The following is a 25,128-nucleotide window of genomic DNA, read 5'->3' as shown; positions in this document are numbered from 1 at the left end:
CAATTATGTGTTAAAGACAAAATTTCGGATGGTAACACTGCAGTCCATTCTACCCTTTTTGGGCAGAGACAACTGGATGTGTTCGTTAGGCCTTCAAGACGCTTACTACCACATAAAAATACACAGGCGCTCCAGGAGGTTTCTCCGCTTCCGGCTGGGAGTCATTCATTTTCAATTCAGGGCCCTGCCCTTTGGTCTCACCACAGCCCCCCGGGTGTTCACCAAATGTTTGGCAGTGGTCACGGCTCACCTGAGAGAAAAAGGATTCCAGGTGTTTCCATACTTAGACAACTGGCTCATTTCCGCTACCACCAAACAGGATCTCATAATGGCCAGGGATTACACTATCCATCTTTGCAACAGCCCGGGTATTTCTATAAATTTTGCAATGTCCTCCTTGTCGCCTTGTCAATGTATAAACTTTATAGGCGCCTTATTATACACCACAGAAATGTCTGCAACATTACCACCTCAGAGAGTGACAGACATAAGGCGGAATGTTCAGTTCCTGTTTCAGACCAGCAGAGTCCAAGTCAAGCTAGTGCTGGAAGTGTTGGGCCTCATGGCGGCGGCGATTCTTCTACTTCCATTAGCTCGCTTCCACATGAGACTCCTTCAGTGGATGCTGTTTTCTCAGTGGTCGTTTCAGCAGCTACCAATGACCCACAACATTTTGATAACACCATCTTGCAAGAAACATCTCTCCTGGTGGATGGTGTCCCTTCAACTTTTTCAGGGCAGACCTTTTGTTCTCCCCCCTCCAGTTGCCACTGTCACAACGGATGCCTCCCTGATCGGGTGGGGGGGGCATTATCAGGGCAAGACGGTCCAGGGCACTTGGCAACAGTCAGAATGCCACCTGCACATAAATGTCCTGGAGATGAGGGTGGTGCTTTTGAAGTTGCAGGCCCTTCAGAGCCCTCTTCCCACGGGGACTATAGCAATTCAAACGGACAATATGTCTGTGGTGTGGTACATAAACAAGCAGGGCGGAACAAAGTCCTACCCTCTCTGTCGAGAAGCACTCAGACTTTGGCAATGGGCGATTTCATCTCAACGGTTTCTGATAGCAACGCACATCCCCGGGAAGTCCAACGTCATAGCAGACAGATTGAGCAGAACTATCCTCATGCCTCACGAGTGGTCTCTAAATCAAGCGGTAGTAGACGGAATTTTTCGGAAGTGGGGCCAGCCTTGCTGCGACCTTTTCGCAACTCTGCAAAACAGCAAGTGCTGCGACTTCTTCACACTTTTCCCTCTACCAGGCCAGCCCCTCAGAGACGCTCTTGTTCACGTTTGGCCCCGGAGTCTGCTTTATGCCTTTCCTCCTTTTCCATTGATTCCACAACTAATTCAGAAAGCAACCGCTTTGAGATCCAAAATGATCCTCATTGCCCTGTTTTGGCCTCGACAAGTTTGGTTCCCGTTCCTGCACAAATTCCTACTGGAACAGCCTTGGCATCTGGAACCCCTTCCGAATCTGTTGACCCACCTCACGGGCAAGCTGCATCAGTCTCTTCATTCGATCAACCTCACAGCTTGGTTGCTCCACTTCCAGCCATAGCCAGGCTTCCCCTTATTTCTCCTCCTGTTCGTGAGATCATTCTGGCTTCCCATAAGTCCAATACTAGGAAGACTTATGCGAGTAAATGGAAGCGTTTTTCACACTGGGCACAAACTAGATCCTTAGATCCTTTCCATGCACCCATTCATGAGGTTCTAGACTTCCTGGCGGAGCTTTTTCATTCGGGGTCATCATCGGCCACTATCAGAGTACAATTAGCGGCTATTGCTAATTTTCATGTTGGACTCTCAGAAGCAAATATTATGTCCCACAAACTCTGTAAAGCCTTTCTCAAGGGCATTTTGTTGCTCAGACCTCCAGTTAAAGATCCACCCCCACAATGGGATTTGAATTTAGTTCTAACTTCACTAATTCTACCCCCTTTTGAACCGGCGGCTTCTTGCTCCCTCAAACTTCTTTCTTGGAAAACGCTGTTTTTAGTAGCTATAACATCTGCCAGAAGGGTATCGGAACTTCAAGCCTTGTCTGTCAGTCCTCCCTATTTGGTTTTTCATAAAGATAGGGTGACTCTCAGAACGAACCCTTCCTTTCTACCAAAAGTGTTATCGGAAGCAAATCTAAACCACTCCATTGATTTGCCCGTATTTTTCCCAGACTATACCAACAGGGCTGAACAAAAATTACATTCATTAGATGTTCATCGCCAATTACGGTATTACCTTGACAGGACAAAACAATTCAGAAAATCAGACCAGCCCTTCCTCTCTTATGCTGCAGGCAAGAAAGGCCTTCCAGTATCGAAAGTTACTCTTTCCAGATGGCTGACATCTATTATTACCTTGATCTATGAGTTGAGACACAGGCAACTACCCTCTAGGCCTAAAGCTCATTCAACCAGGGCACTATCAACTTCAATGGCTTTTCAAGCAAGGTTACCTCTAGATGCCATTTGTGCAGCAGCTACATGGGCGTCCAAACATACCTTTATTGCCCATTATAAGCTTGATCTAGCCTCCAGAAATAGAGCTGATTTTGGTTCCACTGTACTCAGGAGTCTGTTCCATTGAGCCACCCAGGACTAAGATGCTAGGGACGCTGTCCCATCCAGCAAGAATGAAGGCGAGAATGACAACTTAACATTAAGAAGTTATGTCTTACCATAACGTTCCATGTTAGTTGTCTTCTTCTCGCCTTCTTTCTTGCGTCCCTCCCTCCTGCCCCCTAGCCTGGATAGACTCGAAGTTCTGAGTCCTTCCATTTCTGAAGATACAATATGTTGCGTCTTTCCTGGTATCCTTAGTGTTACTAGCAGGTAATCTGTACTCGTAAAAGAGGATTATAATATTATTATTACTATTATAATATTACTCTTGATACTATGTCTTAGCTTCCAAACGAGATCTGGGGAGTTAGCGCATGGTATTGTGGGATATAGGGCTGCCTCGAGCCGGTAAAAATAGCTCTCAAGCTATAATATAGGCCGAGTCGGAGCCGAGGATCGGCTCCGAACCCATCCAGCAAGAAAGAAGGCGAGAAGAAGACAACTAACATGGAACGTTATGGTAAGACATAACTTCTTATTCTATAGCATCTTCCTGTGGCACATTCTCTTCAATTTCATCCTGTGCCATCCATTGCTCTGTCATATGCGAACTCACTTGCCTGTCACTCTTCAACAGTGACTGCATCAGAGTTTCCACAGTTTCCTGTTCCTTCCTTTGCTGCCCAGCTTCAAGTGAACATTTGTACTGGTTTCCTGTGGAAGGCTCCAAAATATCTTCATATGGCACTTGACCAATTGCTTCTCATTCCACTTGTTCCCCTTAATTAGGATATCCATTGCCCTATCCTGTTGTGGTGCTTTCTGAATTAGATTTTCTACACTGGATCCTTCACTTTGCAGGCACTTCATAACCTCAGTCTCTATTTCTTTAACTTCTCCATTACTAATCTTCATTTCTACTTTTCCTCTTTGTCTTCTTATTTTTGTATTGTGAGGTTTTCCAAGTCTGGATTCCTTTGACTGTATTTCTCTTCACATATCTTTGGTGCTGCTCTTTTTGTATTGGTTAGTTTTGCTTTCTGCTTTGCATAAATATTACACCATATTAAATCTCTTTTTCTTTCCCATGTCCATATTTCTTCTTCAGATGTCTCTTGATCTTCCTGCTTCTCCTTACTTTGGGAACTCACTCCATCATGCTGTGATGTAACCTGTGTTAGATCCTTCACTTTGCAGGCAGTGCATAACTTCAGCTTCTATTTTTTTAACTTCTACTTTACTAATCTTCTTTTCTACATTCCCTCTTTGTGATACTATTTTTTTATTGAGAAAGTGTCCATATCTGGATGCCTTTGAATATCTTTGGGGCTGACTTCTTTATACTGATTAATTTGGCTTTTTCCTTTGCATAAATATCGCACCATATCAAATCTCTCTTTCTTTCCCATGTCCATATTTTTTTTTATACTTTTCAAAAATCTCTAGGTTTTGTTGTTTATATTTTCACACTTCCTCAGATGCTTCTTTTTCCATATAGTTCAAAGTTTCTTGATCTATATACTGTATTTCACAAATCTGTTGTATTAATGAATACAAATGTTTACTTGTCTTCAGTGTATGTTACTACATGATCATTAAACTGTAGGACTACTGCTGTTGCTGCATGTAGTTCTTCATAAGCTCTTTGCACAGATCCATTGAAAAGTATATCTGAAGTAGTTAACTTCATTTGTGCAGTAACCTGTGGGTATCGGATCCGACTTCGGATCCGAGCCGGCAGTTTTCAACAGCTTAGATCCGAGCTCCTAGCTCCTCCCTCTACCCATAAACCCCTGCCAACCCTGACTGACCTCAGATCTAGTTTGCCGCGCTTGTTGTCAGCAGCTGGATTCTCGAGCTCCATCGTTAGCGAATTCTGTGAGAAAAAAATAGAAATATTTTTTACTTTTTTCTATACTTTTGGTGTGAATACCGTGTGTTAGGCCCGTACCTGTTTCCCTTAGCTTAAATCTTCTTTAGTTTATATATATTTTTCCCTCCCTCTCCCTTGCTGGTTCGTTAGGGTCTGTGTGTGTGTGTTGGGGCCTAGCGTGTGTGTTTCTTTAGTTTTAAAAATGTCTGAGGCCCCAAAACCTATCTTCTCGAAGTGCACCGAGTGTGGCAATAAGCTTTCACCGGCTGATGGCCACACTCTGTGTGTTCTGTGCCTTGGGGTTGGACACCTTTCCTCTGGGTGTACCATCTGCGCGGCGTTCAACCCCTGGGCACTCAAGGACCGGAGATCCAAGCTGATCCTGGCGGGTCTCCTGCCCCCAGATTCGGCTTCGGCCTCCGGTCCTACCTTGGCTACCTCCGCGGCTTTGGCAGCGGCCACTCCTGCCTCTCTCCCCCCGGCCGGGACTCAACCTCCCATTGTAGGCCCGGAGGAGAGGGAGACCAGGAAAGACAAGAGGAGGGAGAAGCACCACAAGCGGAGGGCCGAGGCATCCGCTTCGGCTCCCCCGGCTAAGCGGTCTTCTCCCTCCAGGGCTTCCCGGTCTCCTCCTTCTCGGATCCGGTCCCCTTGTTTTTCACCAGGTCCTGAGGAGGAGGAGACCCGATCCTCCTTCGAGGTCATCGAGGTGGCACTCCCGTCCCGCTTTGGTGGCCTCTTCGAGATCTACATGTAGCCTTTCCGATGCAGACTTGGACTGGATGATGCGAAGATTCCTCCAGGCCCCCAACTGCAGATGGGAGTGCTCCTGCCTCCCCCCCCCTCCAGGGGGGAGCTCGACCCCTTTCTTTGCCCCGATAGCTCTTTCTCTGTCCTGCTTCCCGGGTTCAGAGCCTTCGGAGCCGGGCAGCCTTGGAACCGGGGGTGGGTCAGCGCCGATAGTCTCGGGTACTTTGGCGCCGACTCTTCCCTCGAGCCTGTCGGGTCAGTTTTTGTCAGATCCGAGCTCTCGGAGCAGAGGGCTGAGCTTCGGATCCGAGGGTTTCAGTATGCCTTCGGCGCTGTCCAGGTCGGAGCATACTGGGCCGTCGAATCCGATTGCGTCGACGCCGGCACCGATCCGCCTGTCGGATCCGAGTGAGGGCCCTCTCTCGGATCCCAGAGAGAGCGGCTCTCCCTCGGCGTTCGATGTGGTGGAGAGGGCTCTGTCGACTGCTTCCAGGCCCCCGGACCTTGCCACAGCTCCGCCCCACACTCCTTCCCTGTTGGGTCTGACTTCCATCACCCGGCCCCAGGGACAGCCTGCTTCAATGTCCCAGGTTGTTCCATTGGAACAGGATGTTGCTGGTGAGGCCTCCTCGGACAGCCCCCCCCCGAGGAGATCCTCCACAAGCGGAAGTGCAAGAGGAGGCACTTGGACTCCCCTGAGTCCTTAACTGAAGACACGGATTTGGAGGAGGGGGAAGGCTCCCCAAGGTCACCTCCCGAGGATGTCCCCTTTGGTGACATCATGGAAATGCTTAGGATCAGAGGGGGGGTGGTCTGCCCCAAAGCCGACCTCAGACGAAGCCGTGTTCCTGGAGGCATTTGAAGCAGGCCCTTCTACCTCTTGGGTGTCCCCTCCGGCCGACCCCCTGGTGGACCTGATTACCACCAGAGCATGGAAGGAGCCGGACACTGTGGAGCCAGTCCCGAAACACCCTGACAGGATCCTCAGTCCCCCTGCCGACAGGCCCCACTGGAGCAAGGGTCCCCCCCGTAGATTCCATGTTGATGGCGGCAGCCACTAAGAGGGAACTAGCTCAGGAGAGCCCCTCGGTCCACCCCCCCGGGCAAGGAGTCCCGAGCGATGGACCGCTTAGGGAAGCGGGTGTTTAGTTCAGCGTCCTTCTCGGTGAGGTCACTGAACTACATGGCACACGTCATTCGGCTGCAGCGGGATCTTATTAAAGAATACGCTGCATCGCCCCCCGGAGTCCATGTCAGTGGAGGACAAACAGTTGTACTCCACCCGTATGGCCACTCTTAGGTCCATTTCCAATACCTCTATGCGGCTACTATCCCATGCCACGGAAGGAGCCGCTAGAGCCAGCGGAGCAGGTCTCGTCATGAGGCGTTAGGCCTGGCTCCGGCATTGTGATTTCGCGGAACCTTTCAAGGCGTCTTTCGCAAATGCCCCTTTTGATGGTTCTGCCCTAGTTGGGAAGACCATTCGCAACACCTTGGTCCAGAGCAAAAAGGACGGGAAGACGTTGTCTGCCGTCGGATTCCGCTTCTCTGCTCCCCAGAGGTCCTTCTCCAAGAACCAAAAGGGACAGAAGAAGATGTGGTTCCGGAAGTCGCAACAATCCCAGTCCGCTCCGGACCCCCAGTCCTTCCACGGCAGAAGAGGACAGGGAGGACGCCGCCCTAGAGGCAGAGGGGGCCCGAAGAACTTTGGGTCCAGAGAACCTTTCTCTGATCGGCCCACGCAACAGCCCTGAAGGGTTGCTCGATTGCTCCACTCTGGAGGCAGTCGGGGGGCGTTTCTTGAGGCACCTGGCAGCTTGGGAGTTCATCATGACAGACGGCTGGGTGCTTCGCATCATATCCAGAGGTTACCAGATCCCCTTCTCTTGCCTTCTTCTCTTCCCCAAACACCTCCCCGATGTCCCACCCGATCAGAGAGAGGTCGCAGCTGCGGAAATCCGGCAGCTCCTAGAAAAAAGAGCCATCCAACACGTCCCCCCAGACCAGCTCGGATTGGATTTTTACTCCAGGTTCTTTTTGGTGCCAAAAAAGACGGGGGACTTAAGGCCAATCCTCAATCTCTTCCTTTTGAACTTTTCAGTGACCAAAGAAAAGTTCCGGATGGTCACTCTTCAATCTATTCTCCCCCTATTACGGGAGAACGATTGGATGTGCTTGATAGACCTCAAGGAAGTGTACTACCATATTCTAATGGACAGATGATCCAGGAGGTTTCTCCGCTTCCGGCTAGGGGCCAGTCATTACCAATTCAGGGCTCTCCCCTTTGGTCTCACCTCAGCCCCCAGGGTGTTTACCAAAGTGTTAGCAGTGATAGCAGCCCACCTGAGACTCCAGGGAATACAGGTTTTTCCGTACCTGGACGACTGGCTCCTGACCGCCTCTACAAGGCATCTACTCTGTACAGCCAGGGATCATTTTCTTCGCCTTGCTCCCTGGCTAGGGATCACAATAAATATAGACAAATCTGCTCCCACCCCGACCCGAGTCATAGATTTCATTGGGGCCAGGTTAAACACAATCAATCTTGTAGCCTTCTTAACCCCAGAGAGACTTCGAACCCTGAGGTTTCATGTTCATAGGTTCATACTAGGCTATCTGCCCGAGGGCATTTACAAGCCTAGCCCATCGTTTTGTGGCTTATGCCACCCCTTTAGTATGGGGAACTATACCCATTATTTTGCTGTGCCTCTGTCGAGCAGTGACACTGAGGTAATCCCTGGGGTATATCTGCGATCTCCCATCCATTGGTCAAGATTTCTCTTGAACAAGGCCAGCGAGGTGCTCTGCCTCACATGTACCGGGATTTTGTTCCACAGCATAGGGAGTCTTTGGGTGATGAATCTATCCCTCCAGCACGTCCTATTAATAGCCGTGTCGAGGTTTAAGTCTCCCGCCCTTGTGGCTCTGATGGATCTAGATTTTTTAAGGTGAAGCATATTCATCAAATCTGGGTTTGACATGGCCTTGTATGTTAGGCAAAGGTCACCTCTGAGCAAGTGGCGACTGAATAGAGCTGGAGTTCTTTCAGTCGGGCAGCATAGGACAGATTTTGAGACCCTTTATCCTTTTGGTGAGGAACTTTTGTGGCCTCTCCAGCTGCTGCAAGTGTCGGGTCAGATACATTCCGAATGGGGCATTGTACTCAATCATTGGTCTGATGAGTGATGAGTAAAGGGAGACTATGACCTCCCTTGATCTAGATGAGAATCCCTTCATGATAAGGTGGGCAATGTAGAAGGTCTTCCTAACTACTTTAGCTACATGGGTGTCGAATGACAGACTACTATCAACCTGGGTCCCCAGGTCCCTGATAACTTCTTCTGTGCTCAGTGGATTGCCACCTATTTGGTAGCTAGGGGTAACCTTGTTTTTCCCGAAGGGTATGACTATGCATTTTTGGCATTTAACTTTAGGCGGCTCTGGCACCAGTTATCCGCTTCTGTGAGACCCTTCTGAAGGATATCTGTGTCAGATGTGTTTTCTACTATGGCCCAGTTTGCAGTCATCTGCAAACTTTGTCAGCCATAACCCTCCTGTGTTTGCTTGTACTGAAAAGTAGATGCCAAACAAGAGTGGGCCCAGGACTGAGCCCTGTGGGACACCACTTGTGACAGGCTTTGAGTCTGACATGGCGCCAGCAACTCTGACCCTGTGGGTTCTGTCACTCAGCCAGTTTGCAACCCATCTTGTGATGTATGGGTTAACATTTAAGCTGATGAGTTTTTCAATGATACCCGAGTGGGGTATTGTATCAAGGCCTTAGCCAGATCGAGGTAGGCTGTATGGACTGCCTTTCCTCATCAATGGCTTTGGTGACTGTTTCAAAAAGTCAACCAAGTTTAAAAGGCATGATCTGCCTTTGACAAAGCCAAACTGGGTTGGATCCAAAGTCTGCAAATTCCCTATGTCTTTATTTATGAGGTCCATTATGATCCTCTCCATGGCTTTGCAGATAAGGCTTGTCAAGCTAATGGGCGGTAATTTCCAGGGTCGGTGGAGGCACCGCCTTTGTGAAGTGGGACCACAGTTGCAGTGCGCCACTCCTGGGTACGTATCCAGAGGTAAGACTTTGATTAAACAGCTGTCCTAGCTGTGGGTTTAATTCCTCATTGAGTTCGTGGAGCACACAGCCGGGGACACCATCAGGTCCCATGGATGCTGTGTTTTTTGCTTTGGAAAGAGCAGTTCTCACTTGGGCTGGAGATGTTTGGGGGCTGCAATCGTTTGGTATAGATATCTCTCCTTTTGGGGAGAAGTTTGCACTGAACCTGTCAGCCAGTATGTTGGCAATGTCTGTAGGATCAGTAATCTTCACATCATTTTGAACTAGTTCTGAGCATATCTGGGAGTTTCCTCCTAGGTTTCTAACATAGCTAAAGAAGGCCTTATGATTGTCTTTTGAGTCTTTAGCTATTTTTCTCTCGAAATTTGCTTTGGATGATTTTATGAGAGCTCTTAGTTTTTACTTATAGTGATCAAGGGTGTCTTACCTTTTAAGGATTTTGCTCTATCTTGTAGTAGCTTCCTCCTTTTGTTGTAGAGTTTGTTTATGGCTGGGGTCCACCAGACTGGACGCTTGCCTTTGGTACAAAGAGTCTTTGTTTTGTTTGGGATTGCCTTATCCATGCAGTCCTGCAGATGCTGGTAGAAGGCATTTGTAAGTGATTCAGCTGCTTGAGTACTGTTTTCCGCTCGGGGCCTTAAAGGAGACCACACTAGTCTTTAGAAGTGTGAAGTCGGCTTTTGAGAAGTTCTTTACTGTGGTCTTTTTTATTTCAGGTGGGGTGGGATGAGGACCTCCAGCGAGATTAGTTTGTGATCTGATCTCACCAGTGAGGGGTATACTTCCGGTGTTGAACATTGTGCTCCCATGTTCGTGATGATGAGATCAAGTATGTTATCTCCTCTTGTGGGGATGGTGACTAGTTGTTCCATGGCATTTGAGTTTATGAATTCCAGGAACTTTTGGGCTAGGGTGTTTGGGCTTGAGTAGTGTTCCCAGTCTATATTAGGGTAATTGAAGTCACCTAGTATGATGGTGTTTGGTGATACATTTATCCCTCTAGTGTTTTCAGGAAGGCCATGTGAGGTTCCTGAGTTTGTGAGGGTGGCCTGTAACATGCTACAATTTGCAGAGCAGTCTTGCCTATGGTTAATTGCACCTGGATGGTCTCCGATGCATCGTGCGTTGCCACCAGTCTTGAGGTGTGGGTGTCCTTGATGAATATGGATACCCTCCTTTCTTGGTATTGTCCGGATTTTGGGGCCGGAACGCATGATATGAGGTAAAACCTGATAGCTGGGGTGCTCTCAGGAGCCTTGAACCAGGTTTCTGTCACAGCACAGACATCGATGTTCTCCATACTGAGAAGGGCCTCGAGTGTGTGCATTTTGAGATTTAGACTTCTGGCATTGAGCAGCATTACCCTTAGTTTTTTCCTTTTTGTGTTCTAGGGTGGTATATTTAGAATTTGAGCCTTGCCTAAAAAGGCACTATGGGGGTGGCAAGAGCCTTTGCCAATATCCGGAATCCCAGGGTGACAGGTGCAAGCCGTCCCTTGCGAGCAGCGTGGCTTGTCCAGCATGTCATCCCAGGCAGACAGATACTGGATCCCCTTTGAATGACACCAGTGTTTAAGCCAATTGTTAAAGCTGATCATCTTATCTCTGTATTGTGGCATCATTCTTGGTGAAGGTAGGATACTGCTCAAGGTCAGGGTCATACCTGCCTGGGCTACATAATCAGAGAGCTCCTCAATGTCTCTTTTCATGTAGTCCAAGGAGGCACGCCTCAGGTCGTTTACACCAGCGTGGACAATGACTGAGTCATATTTGTACCTGCTGTTGAGAGACCTGAGTGCTTGCGTTATGTGGCGGATTCTAGCGCCCGACAGGCAGCTTACTGTGACCTTCTCCTTACTCAGTCTGGTGAGCGGGACGCCAGTGTGTCTGACTATGGAGTCACTAATGACTAGTGTGTCTGGCATTGTGTTTGGCCTTAAGGGCTGTGACTGTTTGACACTCTGACTGTGAGGTCTATGTGTTGCAGGTGTTGTGTTCTGAGGTGGTGGTTGTTTGGGTGTCTGCTTTGGTGGCCTCTGCTGTTTTGGTAGATTTTTGATCAGAGCCTCCGAGTATGTCTTTGTGTGTTTATTTGTATGATTTGAGGTTGTAATGGTAGTATGTGAGACTGGGTCTATAGTGTGTGTGGTAACCTTCTCCTCCTGACTGGTCTTGCCAGTCCTTTGTTGAGAGAGCTCAGCCTCCAGTTTGGCCGTATAGTTGCATCTCTCGCATGTATTTGTGTTTTGTGGGAGGAGGAGAGGGTTGTCTGTGTACATGAGGCAATTGTAACATTGCCTCAATATTCCCAGGTTCACCAGCTGAGCAGGAGAGGACACTAGCAACTGATCCCTCGACATGCTAGAAGGATAGACAAAAACTTTAAAAAAGATTCAGGGGGACGTGGGTGACCGAGAAATGGGGGGTTACCTTTTTGGGGTACTATGACAAGAGTGCCATATCAAGGTAATAAGTACTGTAGGAGCAAGTGCTAGGTTTAACAGATAGAGAATAGTCTACTTGGAGTCAAGTAGAGATGATCTTTTTAGTTATAGGATACGCTGATTTGATCAGTAGTATAGTTCGAGGAAGGTAGTTTTAAGGGAAAATTTGAAGAGTGGACTTTAAGTAGCCCGAATAGTTTAAACCTGCTTAACCGGCGCTGCCCTAGTGTGCAACAGTGGCAGCTCAGCTAAACCGCTAATTTATGCAAATTCGCTAATTCGCCAAAGTGCTTTATAGCAGGGGCTGGAAAAGACAGGAAATGACCCAAAATGGCCAATAAACTACAAGTTACTGCCTTAAACCACTCCTCTGAGGACAAACAGGCAGCTCAGTACTCCCTACTCCCACTAGTGAGTAAAGAAACTACCCTTGACCAAACAAGGAAAATGGAGAAAACAGGAACCAAGACAAAGCCCAGGGATCAGCAAAATCTGATCACTGGAACAAACTATTAGAAAAGTATGGAAAACAAGAGTATTTTTTTTTTTTCAAGTTTTTTTCAGATAGGCAGAAAATACAATAAATGCTGTGTTTTTCGACTAAATGCTATCAAAAGCTAGTACACTTGAGTGTATTAGCCTGTTGTTTAACTTTTAAGCAAAACTTAAACAAGCAAGTGCAATAAACAATTCAAGCTATTAAAAACAGTAAAACAGGTAATAGCAGAATAAAACAGGCAGAAATAGCAATCGAAAGGCTTAAAAAGTCGAAAATGCAGAAAAAATACTTAGAATTTGGAAAGTTTGTCTTTTCTGGTCTCTGCTGCTCTAGGAACTCTGCTGGACACCACGAGGAGCTGTGCTGAGTTCTCTATAGCCAGAAAAGCCCACCAAAGCATGCTTTATAGCAGGGGGCTGGAAAAGACAGGAAATGACCCAAAATGGCCAATAAACTACAAGTTACTGCCTTAAACCACTCCTCTGAGGACAAACAGGCAGCTCAGTACTCCCTACTCCCACTAGTGAGTAAAGAAACTACCCCTTGACCAAACAAGGAAAATGGAGAAAACAGGAACCAAGACAAAGCCCAGGGATCAGCAAAATCTGATCACTGGAACAAACTATTAGAAAAGTATGGAAAACAAGAGTATTTTTTGTTTTTCAAGTTTTTTTCAGATAGGCAGAAAATACAATAAATGCTGTGTTTTTCGACTAAATGCTATCAAAAGCTAGTACACTTGAGTGTATTAGCCTGTTGTTTAACTTTTAAGCAAAACTTAAACAAGCAAGTGCAATAAACAATTCAAGCTATTAAAACAGTAAAAACAGGTAATAGCAGAATAAAACAGGCAGAAATAGCAATCGAAAGGCTTAAAAAGTCGAAAATGCAGAAAAAATACTTAGAATCTGGAAAGTTTGTCTTTTCTGGTCTCTGCTGCTCTAGGAACTCTGCTGGACACCACGAGGAGCTGTGCTGAGTTCTCTATAGCCAGAAAAGCCCGCCAAAGCGTGCTTTATAGCAGGGGGCTGGAAAAGACAGGAAATGACCCAAAATGGCCAATTCTTCTATCTTCATCTCCTCTGGCAGAGTTGGTCCTGAGGGCTCTAGGCTCGATGGCAGCGGCAATCAACTTGTTACCTATGGCACGTCTCAACATGAGGGTCTTACAGTGGACCCTCCAAGTCCAGTGGTCTTTTCTTCACTACCCTCTGAGTCATCCCATTTCCCTCAGCAGGGCTTGCAAGAGGGCTCTCGTGTGGTGGCTGCAATCTCTGGATCTCCACACGGGACGCCCCTTCTCTATGGTCCCTCCCCTGGCCACGGTGACCACGGACGCCTCTCGCCTCGGGTGGGGGGGCACTCTTCGGGCAGGACTGTCCAAGGCACGTGGAACGATACGGAGACCTCTTTGCATATCAATGTCCTAGAGATGAGGGCAGTGCTGTTAGCGTTGCAAGCACTTCAGGACCTTCTTCCTGTAGGGACGATTGTGATCCAGACGGACAACATGCCGGTTGTCTGGTACATCAACAAACAAGGGAGAACCAGGTCTTACCCGCTCTGTCGAGAGGCCATGAGAGTGTGGGAATGGGCGATCTCCACCAACCGTTTTCACATTGCAACATCCTGGTGGACAAACTCAGTCGCACCATCCTTTCCCCTTACGAGTGGTTTCTCAATCCGCATGTAGCGAATCCGATTTTTGCCAAATGGGGGCAGCCGTGTTGCGATCTTTTCGCCTCTCTCTCAAACACCAAATGCAACAGCTATTTCACTTTAATTCCCCATGTCGGGGAATCCCCGAGAGACGCTCTGGTGCATGTTTGGCCTCCCTGTCTGCTTTATGCTTATCCCCCTCCCCTGATGCTAAAGTTTCTACAGAAAGCCAGTCAGTTGGGGAGCAGAATTATCCTCATTGCCCCATTCTGGCCTCGTCAAACCTGGTTTCCTTACCTTTGGTCTCATCTGGTGAATCCTCCTTGGATTCTAGATCCCCTCCCGAATCTGATCTCCCACCCTCTGGGTCTCCCGACCCCGAATCTGGACAGCCTCAAGCTCACAGCTTGGCTGCTCCAGTTCCACTCCTAGCCAGGGCTCCCGGCATCTCTTCCCCAGTCAAAGCTATTCTAGTTGCAGCCCATAAGCCTTCTACTAGGAAAGTTTACAGTAGCAAATGGAGATGTTTCTCTATCTGGGCAGAACGTCAAAACTTGGATCCCTTCACAGCTCCTTTACCTGTGGTGCTAGACTTCTTATCAGGATTATTTCACCAGGGAGCTAGCTGTTCCACTGTCAAGGTTCAACTAGCAGCTATCTCTCACTACCATGTTGGACATGATCTGCGTCCCTTGATCACTTCAAAGCTGTGCAAGACCTTCCTGAAGAGCACCTTCCTGCTCAGACCTCCAGTAAAGGAAGTGGTACCTCCGTGGGATTTGTCGTTAGTGCTTCAGGCTTTGACAGCTCCCCCCTTTGAGCTTGCAGCTTCAGTGGAACTCAAGTATTTGTCTTGGAAGACGACCTTTCTCGTCGCCATCACCTCTGCCAGAAGAGTTTCTGAAATTCAGGCCCTTTGTGTCAAACCCCCATATCTAACCTTCCACAAGGATAGAGTCTACCTCAGGACCAATCCCTCCTTTCTCCCAAAGGTTGCTTCGGAATCTAATATCAACCAGTCCATTAATCTGCCAGTCTTCTTTCCCAACTAGCACAACAAAGGAGAATACAAATTACACTCGTTGGATGTGCATAGCCAACTTCGATTCTATATTCACAGGACATCTGGTCATAGGCAATCCGACCAGTTGTTCGTCTCCTTTGCCAAAAAGAATTTGGGTAAATCGGTATCCAAAGTTACGTTGTCTCGATGGATCTCGCAATGTATTCTTTTGGCTTATGAAAGTTCTGGTAGGCCCGCGCCTCAGGGAGTCCGTGCCCACTCTACCCGATCTATGTCTACCTTTGCTGCTTTTAGATCCAGGGTTCCTTTAGATGATATTTGTTCGGCCGCCACTTGGGCCTCATCTCAAACCTTTATCAACCATTATAAGCTGGATATTATCTCCAGAGGGAGAGCATCCTTTGGCTCTGCAGTGATCTGGAACATCCTTCCATGATGGCTGCCCAAGATTCAGGTAGCTGGGGACTCTGTCCCACAGGTTACTGCACAAATGAAGTTAACTACTTCAGATTAAGAAGTTATGTACTCACCATAACGTTCCATCTGAGTTCATCTCACATGGAATAAGTGTCTTTCTTCTTTCCGTGTGTGTGCATTTGTGCACATGCCTTTTTTTTAACTGACCCATTTATTCCTTTTCCTGAGGGCTCACTAAGTTCTGGTACCTACCCCACGGAGGGAAAGAGACCTATAACCCAGATGTTACCTGTTTGCTGTTTGTCTGTTTCAGTTAGTGCAAGGACTGGGCCAATCCCTCTCCCCAGGGCAAGAGACCTAAAGGCCTATTCGTTCCCCAAGTTGAGCTCACCAGCCTTGGTCCTCATTTAGAAGTCAGAGCTAGGCAGTGGGTAGTAGACCAGTTAGCTGATCAAGAGGACTATCCCTCAGAGCCTTACTCCCTGTGGCATTTCTTTTGAGATGTACCATAGCTGTTGTCTGTCCCCGGTGCATGCTACTGCACTATACTGGAGGTTTGTGTCACCAGGCTCACTCCCCATGGGTGCAATACCCAGTACTCCTCTGTGTGTTACCCAAGTGGCAAGACAGAACTTTCTCCCTCCTCCTAAGGTAGGCAAACTGACTGAAGTTGTTCATTCCCATCTACCCTAGCCTACCCCTTCCAGCACTTGTGAAACTAATTGAACACAAGTCATCTGGGTCACATTCAAGGCTTCATCCATCTGTACCACAGGGGTATGATTTATGTGTATGTGTGCGTCTTGTTTTGTCTGAGTGATAATCAGACTTGCTTTATTTCTGTCAGAGCAGTTAGATGGGAAAAATACAGTTTCCCTAAGTGCTGCATATGAACACAGGCTGTCCTTTTGCTTGGTATAATGGCCTGCTAACATTTTGTTTGGATTCATATAAACTGAACAGTACTCTCACATTTACTAAGTATGGGGTCACTGGCCCCCATTAGCTGTATATCAAGGCTTCATGTACACTGATTTTCTATCCCTATCCTCCTTTTCCTTTTCTGTCACTTCTTTTGAGTAGCATTTACTGCCTAGGTGACTGTTGTTGCTAACCCTGTCAAGTGCTGACATATGACTGCCTTTAAATATGGCTTCCTATTGTGGGTGGCTGCAGTGGTGTAGCGGTTAGCATTGTCGCTTCACAGCAAGATGTTCTCTGGTTTGATTCCCAGCTGGGGTGCCTTCTGCGCAGAGTATGCATGTGTCGGTTGTGTGGGGTTCCAACAGGCACTCCGGTTTCCTCTCACATGCAGTAGGTGGATTGGACACTAAAATTGGCCGTAGGTGTGTGTGTGTGTGTGTGCGTGTGCACAAGTGAGTGGTACAGATGCACTACCATGGTAGGGCTAGCCAACTGCCGGTGTAAGCCTTGACTCGAGTTGACTGTCACTGTTAAAGTGATACCTTGATCCCATCTGCAAAATGGGAAAAGGGGTTGAGGATGGATGAATGGGTTGTTGACAGAGCTTCCTGGGTCCCATTCCTCCAAACATATATACACACACACACACACACACGCTCACACACACACACACACACATGCCCACATGTGCACACGCATACACACACACACACACACACACACACACGCGCGCGCGCGCGCACGTGTACACTGAGGTTACCAGAAAGGTCGATCAGTAAATCCTTCTGAGATTATAAGAGAGGTTCTTCAGCACTGACCAATCGGCAGAGAGTCATGTTTTAAAGAGACTTTACCCCATAAATCAGTGATCCTGGTTAGAAGAGATAAATCACAATAATATATTACTTTGACTTTGAGGCACTGACCCACCATCATATGACAAGAATTTTTCTGCCATGTGGTTTATCCTTATCAAATCTCAAAAGCAAGGCACACTTTAAATGTTTTTTTCATTGTGATGACAGCCATATTAAACTTGTCAGTGGAGAGCTGCACATCCAGATGGCCAGTGCTAATCACTCCATTGCAGGAACCTTTCTGCACCTGAAGGATTTCATTAGTTCTTATTGGAACTGCACAGATGCCTTATCACCTGATTGGCTGACTACAAGGTAATGTCAGACATCTGTACAGCTCGCATTTGGTCTGAGAGAAACAGCAATCAATCAAAGAGAATGAGCAGAAGTTGTTACTTAAAATCCCTTGCGGGGTCACATTTTTTAAAGCAGTTACTGATATGCAGTTGTGGAACTTAGCGACCATGAATAGGCATCAGTGACTCGTACAGCAGCCACAGAAAATGTAATACTGGCATGCATATTGGAGTTGGGTTCCTCCAGCCAGCGCAGGGCACTGTGCAACTGCCTAGGATTTCTTGTGCTAGATCCAGCTCTGTTCTCATAAATTCCAGCTAGGCCCCTCAGACCATCAGATGGGGTGCTGGCTGTTCAGATTACTTTCTTGGATTATTCCTGTAAGTTAACTTTTACCAATATAGGCCCGGTCCTCTTGAATCAGCTGTCCGGATTCAAGTTTGCAACACTGAGGTCTCCTTTCGGAGGTCCCTATATTATTGTGATTTTTAGAGAGATTTTTAAAATCCTAAATGTTGAGTTCTTTTTCTTGTTTTTCATGTATTCTACCTCCACATAACTTGCCTACTATCAGCCCTCCCTTCTTTGGTAGCTGTCATACGTGCAGCCATCAGGGATTTTCTGGTTAAATCCCTAATCCTGCTCCATGGTGGCTGATTTTTTTACCCTTCCATGATGTGTGCATGCTCCCACCCACATGTGTACAAGGGCTGTCATCTCTGGCTTGGAACACCAAGGCCATGTCCCCTGGTCCTGCAGCCATTTTTGTCATGCAAGCTTCCTCTTGCATAAGACCAATTTAGCTGACTGGGACCACCATTCCTCCCTTCCACAGAATGGCTAAGTTGCCATGAACTGCTGGCTCCCACCATTCTTTGCCCAGCTGTTCTAGCACCGAGATGCTAGTCAAACTTTGTTCATCTGAGTCAAAACCATGGCTTTATCTGACTATGCCACAGATGCAGACCAGGAAGCCTGTCTTCAGTCTTAATAATGTTATTCAATTATTTCACTCTGTTTATTTTTTAAGTCTGTTTGTATTCATAACTAATCCACAGGTGTAGTTCCCCTTCCACTGTTTGTCTTTTGCTGTTCATAATAATGTCTTTGAAGGACCTCATTGACATCTTCAGATCATTAAATAGTCCTTTTTTAACATTTAATAATTACCTGAACTTTTTTTCTTTGAAGTATCATGGCAGGTAGGTTACAAGAGGTATGTCTAAGGGAAAGAGCAATGTATGTGCCATTTGTAGTTCTGTTCAAGCTTGTGACATTCTGCGAAGAATGATGATATCTTAGTTTCAGTTCCTTGAATAGAGTAGCATCTGAACAGCTATCTGGTTGAATCACTTAAATGAGCCATGTATTAATGTGGTAGGTGAAGAACAAAGACGGTTAACTTGCAGAAGTGCGATTTTTATCCCAAACTCTTCACATGTAACTTTTTAGCCTCTAGCCTGAGATTCTTTCAGATTGCTAATAATATTTTTTCTTAAATGTACTAATGGATTTATTCTTGTATATAATCACAAAGCTAATAATTTAACCATGTTTCAGTATATTAATGTTTCTTTTACTTTAGATTACTGGCATAGCTTATATTAATCAACGGATTTATATCTCTGGCTGGAGTAAAAGAGTTACGTGGTACCTGTAAGTAATACTGCATGTTATATGGAAAGCATTTTCTTTCTGTGCCTCTTACAAATTCATAAATTATGTTAAATGTTTAGCCTTTACATATTTTAGTTGTACCTTTAAATTACTTGCATTAAACCAATAATATTAAACTGTCAAGGATGTCCAGAGCAAAAAAAAAAAACTGTGATAACATGTACATTAAAAGGGATTGGAAATAAGTCCACCGTGAAATATGTTTAGCCTTTCAAACACACAAATTATGTGCTATTGATAGTGTCACAAGTCTTATTCATCAATGTTCATTCATTCATTTGGTGAAGGTTATTAGTGAATAAAATGTGGGATTTTAAAAATCGAAAAGTCTAGAAAGTCTCACAGTGCTTCCAGAAATTGATTGTTTGCTTGTTGCAGTCATTCCTGTTAATTAAAATGGGAAAAATCCATCTTTCATGTTTAGTGTGTTTTTCAACACAGTTTTGGAACTAGTGATACAGTAGTTTGTCATCTTTGAGTAGTGCCTTCTGATTTGGAGAAAAGTGAAGAAGAGATTTTTTTTAAGGAGCAGACAGATCCTGCATCTGTTGATCAAATATGAGCTGGGTACAAAGCTATAATCATGACAAAAAGAGTACATTGGATACAAGTTAGTCAAAATACATTATATTGGGCTGATGTTCAGAGTGAGTATAAAACTTATATTATTGTCTGGTCAGTATTTTATGGTATTTCAAACTTATCACTCTGTTGGACTGTGCATCCTGACAATATGATGACTTCTGAATTTGTGGCTCTACATGAAGTTCTGTTATCAATGTTTTCACATAATTGATTGAAAATATAATACTGATGTTTAAAATGTTGTGGTTTCATGTGGCCTGTTAATTGCAATGTCAAGCATGCATCTCTGTTGATAATAATAGTTCAGAGGCATTTTCAAGGAATAGACTGTAATTTGAAAGAAGGATTAGGAAGACATTGACAGTTCATCTCTTGAGAGCTTCTTTTAAATGTGTATTATACATAGTTTCAAGTTTATAGTCTGTAATAATTATATGATTACATTATTAGTTGGTAAAGAAATAGTTAGCTGTTGTGTAATAGTATAGCAATAACCAATGACTGGGTGTTGTTTATTGAATATTTACCCATGGTTGGTGTGGTTTAATCATGAGGGTGAAGCCTGAGTGATTACACAAAGGCAACAATGGTTAAATCTTCAATATATCACACCCAAGTGTTGGTTATTGCTATGATACAATGACATTATTTAAGCAAAAAATTGCTTACTTTTCTTAAATAATGTCTTTGTATAATGGTGCTGTGGTGTTCTTCCGCATTGCTTCCATATCCTGCAGCTTTGTTGATGTACTGCGCATGCATATGGAACTTATATTCCCATGCTTACACGGTACATCAGTGCTTTGGAAAGCAAGTAATGGAGATAGCAAGATCTCTATTACTTCTTCTTCTTCTCTTTTTTTTTCTTTTAAGAAACTGTGAAGTTTGGGCAGTTTAGAGGTATGATAAAGAGCAAAAATACAAAGAAAATCAGGTACATTTCTTTAGTTTTGTATAACATACCTGATTTTTCTTGTATTTTCTCTGCTCTCTGTTCATACCTCTTGACCTCTTAGCTCAAGAAAACTGTAAAGCCTAGGCATATATTAACAGATGAAAGCCCGGAAAACCAAACTTTTTATTTTGGTATATACTCAATTTACAGTGGGCACGCTGGTTGGGCTGACCAATCAGTGTGCACTTTTTGAGTGTTAATGACCTTTCATTGTATTATAGAGAACAGACACCTGTCATAGTTGTGTACCAATAAGGGAGTATCTCTGGGTTCCATATTGGGAAAGGTGTTGTTTAACTGAGCTTTTTTAAGTTTTCCTGTGACCTCTTAAGTTTTGGACATGTAAGTATGCTGATGATTTCATAGTAGAAGCAGATATAAAGAACCAGTCAGATACTGAAAAAAAATGCTTATTTAAAAGAAGTACACGACTGGGCAAATTAATTGATTTAATACATAGAAAAGTAAGGTGGTATTAACAGTAACATCCGAATAGTTATGGGTCATACAAAGTTGAAAATAGGAACATATTAAAGATCTAGGGGCAGTTATAAAAACTGGATTTTCTTTTAAGTATCTTGCTCAAGAGGCGATTATGTAAGTTTTGCATCAGACTGGCCTTATTCACAACACTGTTGTGACCAGGAACTCTAAGATATTCAATACCTTATTCACATCACTGATTAGACCTATTATTGACTATACTGTACATTTTATCCTTTATCTTTGGGTAAGATTATAGTATTGGAGAGTATTTTGAAAAGGCACATAAAGAGGATCAGAAGTTTAAGTGAACACTCATACAAAGATAACTTGAAATATCTAAGACTATAGAATATTGTATACAGACTGGTGAAATGGAAATTATGTTTAGCTTTTCAAGCAATATCCAGTTTTGAATTATGAAAGGAACTAAGTCTAATGTCAATGTACAGTTTCCTGAATTAAGAGAAAAGAGGACCCCGCTACAAATGGAAGTGTATGACCTCTGTATAGAGGCAAGTATATAATTTAGTTAATTCTTAGGCTTTTGAAATGAAATACTCTACATCTTTGGCTATGTTTAGGAAAAAAATAGATGATTATATGAGAAATAATTAAAAATTTGGATAGAGTGAAACTGAATGTTTGCAGACATGTTAAACTGTGAAACTAGTGCATGACTGTTTAAAATGATAGTATAGAAATTATGTATTATTGGTTGCTCTTCTGTAACTGTTTCTTAAAGATGAGTGACTTATAATGTAGAATAGAGTATTAAGTTAATCTGCTTATTATGTTGTTGAAATTGTATGTTAATACTATTATCTGGGCTAATCCTATATGTTTTGTGAAAAACTATAATTCAAGGGCATCAAGCGAGAGTTAGACTGTGAAATGAATAACAGGATAGTTGACCAATATGTGTTTTTAATGAGCTTTGTTTTGAAGTTTTGAACCACAGACAACCACCAGTTTTGAAGGTGCATGTGACAACCCACCACTGGACTAGTAATTAAGGACCTTCAATCCTCACCACTGGCAACAGTGGGGGACGTAAAGTGGGAGGATAACAGGTACACACACACTATTTCCAGATGCAGCTCTCTGCATCAAGTGCAGTTTCTCTTAAGAGACCACAGTCAGTCTGGGGCTGGTTTCTCCCTGTTTCTCCAGATCCCCAGTAAGACTCCTCACTGGCACAACTATAGAGTTGAGATCTCAGCTGAGTGGCCAAGCCAAGATTCCAGCACCCTCTCTGTCCAACCAGTGCTTCGTGTCCTTGCCCGAGTAGCTGACACACACACTCTTTGAGGTTTGATTTACACACACTTACACATGGGAAAGGCTGGCACAGGTTTACTAGCTATGCCCCCTTTTGCCCAGACTATAAGGTAGTTATCACTGCCACCAGCCAACTCCTTATCAGCTACTTTAAGGCCCTTAACAAAGGGTGTCCAATCTTACTGTGTAATACTAATATTAATACAAATGGTAGTCTGACCAAATGCAAGGCTAATAGAAGAGACCCACACAGTGTCACCAAATAAATATGCAAGTACTCTCAAAACATAAATATCTCTAGACAAATCAGCCACAATGAAGTGGTTTAAATATACTTAATAATAAATAATAAAAGAATAATAAAATACTCAGTATACATTCACAATGACATGAGTTTAAAATCACAGGAAATATTTAAAACAACATTGCAGGACAGTCTAAAATAAATAAAGAAAAATATCTAAACTAAGCTTTGCTAAATTCTTGACTATATCAAAGAGAGTTGCTATACCCTAGAAATTTACTTACAGAGCAAGGCGGATGTTGCAGTGAATGGTTCTTGTCAGGTCCAAGACAGAATACAGAATGCCCTATCTCTCTAAGAGTTCTCAAAATTAATATCTGAAATATTACTGCTGGGATAGCTTGCAGAATGACATCATTTCTTGTCATCTGACTCTATCCCAGATGAAACCCTTAGTGTTAGAAGCTAGCAGTATTTAACATCTGCCTGTAAAAATACATAGACCTCAGATCTTTGGCAGTTGCTGGAAGTCATAAAACAATTACATTTCTCCACATTTCAAGGCTAGTAATTATTTCACCCTAAAACTAATACAGAAATCATTTCAACATAGACTGTGTGTCTCTAGCTCATTGAAAACTGAATGATACCATCTTTTATTGCATAGCCATAAAGTAATTTAATGTCAGCTGTTTTTCTGAAGTTAACCTACTGTATTCCAGTTTCCACTGTTAAAACATGTACATTTAAACAGTTTCAATTGTGCATGTACATTTCTGTTCTCTTCCTGTAGGGCCCACTGTGGTTACATTTTAAGCACAAGCAGGTTATAAAACACCTTTTAACACATGTCTGTACAAACCAGTTTAATGTACACATGACATACAGTTCTAATACAGTTGTAAGACATGCATTGTCTATAAATCATGTTGATATTCACAAATGACATATAATTATTTACAAAATTCCAGATAGCTGTGCTGGCAGTATCCCCCTTTCGTGACAGTGCATGCAACATTATGATTTTTTAGGTTTATAGGTAAGTACTACACGATTATTTTGCAGACTATTAGAAGTTTAACCAATAATCCATGCTCATAGGTTCCTACCAACCTCAAAGAGGACAGCACAAGATAGACCATAGGAGAATTTGATGTTGCCCATACCTGTATCTAGGTTTACCTCAAAGGTGGCAAAGGTGCTACTGGCTTGAAATGTTGTGGAAGTTTGTTCTAGAGGTAACCCGAGAGCATGTTGTGTTTCAGGAAAGAGAGTGAACCTTAGCTTCTATATGGAAGTTCCCAAGTTTTCATATTAAATCCCTATAAATCTTCAAAATAATTCTCCCTGAGTCAGTATTCATTTAAATAAGCTTTATTTGGGTTAGTGCTTTCATCTTATAGACTTCATCAGATCAAGAAAAACTTATAATAATACTGGCTAAGGCATTGGTCTTTTATCCTAATTTCAACAAAAAGACATGGGAGGAGTGGTTGTTGTGACTGTTTTCATATTAGCCTTTTAATTTGCTGTAATTGAAGCTTCCCAACTGGCTGCTGGCTATGTTTCTATGCTACTAATTTGCATATGTTTTTTAGAATTAGGCTTTTAATTGGCTGTAATTGAAGTTTCCAGATTGGTCATGCTTTCTTACTACTAATTTGCATAAGTTTTCAGATTCCTTCCAGTTTAGTGGGTCTTTCCTCACCATGACTGCATTCCCATCTCCTTTGCTTTACATTTGTCTATATCTAACTTTGTACTTGGCTTTCAAGTGAGTGCAAAAAAAACTCTGTCTTTTTTCTATCTTAATCCACAAGGAAAACAGTCTTTAGTGTGTAGCTTTCCAGAACTAAGAAGGCCTACCTTTGTACAATTTTTGTATATTTGGGTTTGTTTTTATTAGAGAAACTGTTCTAGATATATAAAAATTATTTTATGGGTGAGGGTCAAGTGGGTGGATTCTGACCCTGTTTTTGTTTAAGTCTCTTGTTTCATTACAGAACACTCACAGTAGCTAAAAGAATTACCATTTTCAAATCTTCCATCTAAAATTGAATGGAGCACACTTTTACAGGGCTTCCTGTAGTTAAAAACGCAATAAGTAACAAAATTCAAAATCATTGGCGGATAGTACCATGATCACACTAGAGCCAACTTTTATGGAGCTTTGAAAAAAAAAATTAACCTGTGTCAGACCTTTTTAGCAAAGCAGCAGTGGTTGATTAGCCCTGAAAGTTGAAACGCTTTAACTCACATGCTAGATGAACTTCATAAGATCTTTGTAGCTAAATGTTCCAATTATTGTAAAGACCAAATTCTTTTCAGGCTGCATACGATAGTGGTATTCAGCTTGATTTAGGCCATGATAATACTAACAATCATGAGATAATGGCTTTGTAAATTGGTACTATTCCCTAATGACATGGGTCAACAGATAAAATACACAAGCCCTAATATATTGAACCTACCAGAAAAACACGATGATATGACAAAACAGAGAAAAAAT

General features: G+C 44.0%; 1 protein-coding gene across 1 annotated transcript in view; it reads left to right on the top strand.

Annotated features, from left to right (window-relative positions):
- EFCAB8 (EF-hand calcium binding domain 8) overlaps positions 1-25,128 on the top strand; it is a 3,728,836-nt gene that overhangs the window by 2,281,690 nt on the left and 1,422,018 nt on the right. The window contains exon 22 of the mRNA XM_044089017.1: positions 18,980-19,050. Within this exon, the coding sequence (XP_043944952.1) occupies positions 18,980-19,050 (71 nt within the window). The remainder of the gene's footprint in view (positions 1-18,979; positions 19,051-25,128) is intronic.

The sequence above is a fragment of the Protopterus annectens genome, chromosome 12.part0 (genome assembly GCF_019279795.1).
Source record: "Protopterus annectens isolate FY-2018-M chromosome 12.part0, PAN1.0, whole genome shotgun sequence".
Taxonomy (NCBI): domain Eukaryota; kingdom Metazoa; phylum Chordata; order Ceratodontiformes; family Protopteridae; genus Protopterus; species Protopterus annectens.
Note: the sequence above shows the minus strand (reverse complement) of the source record. Positions and strands in the feature narration are given on the sequence as shown.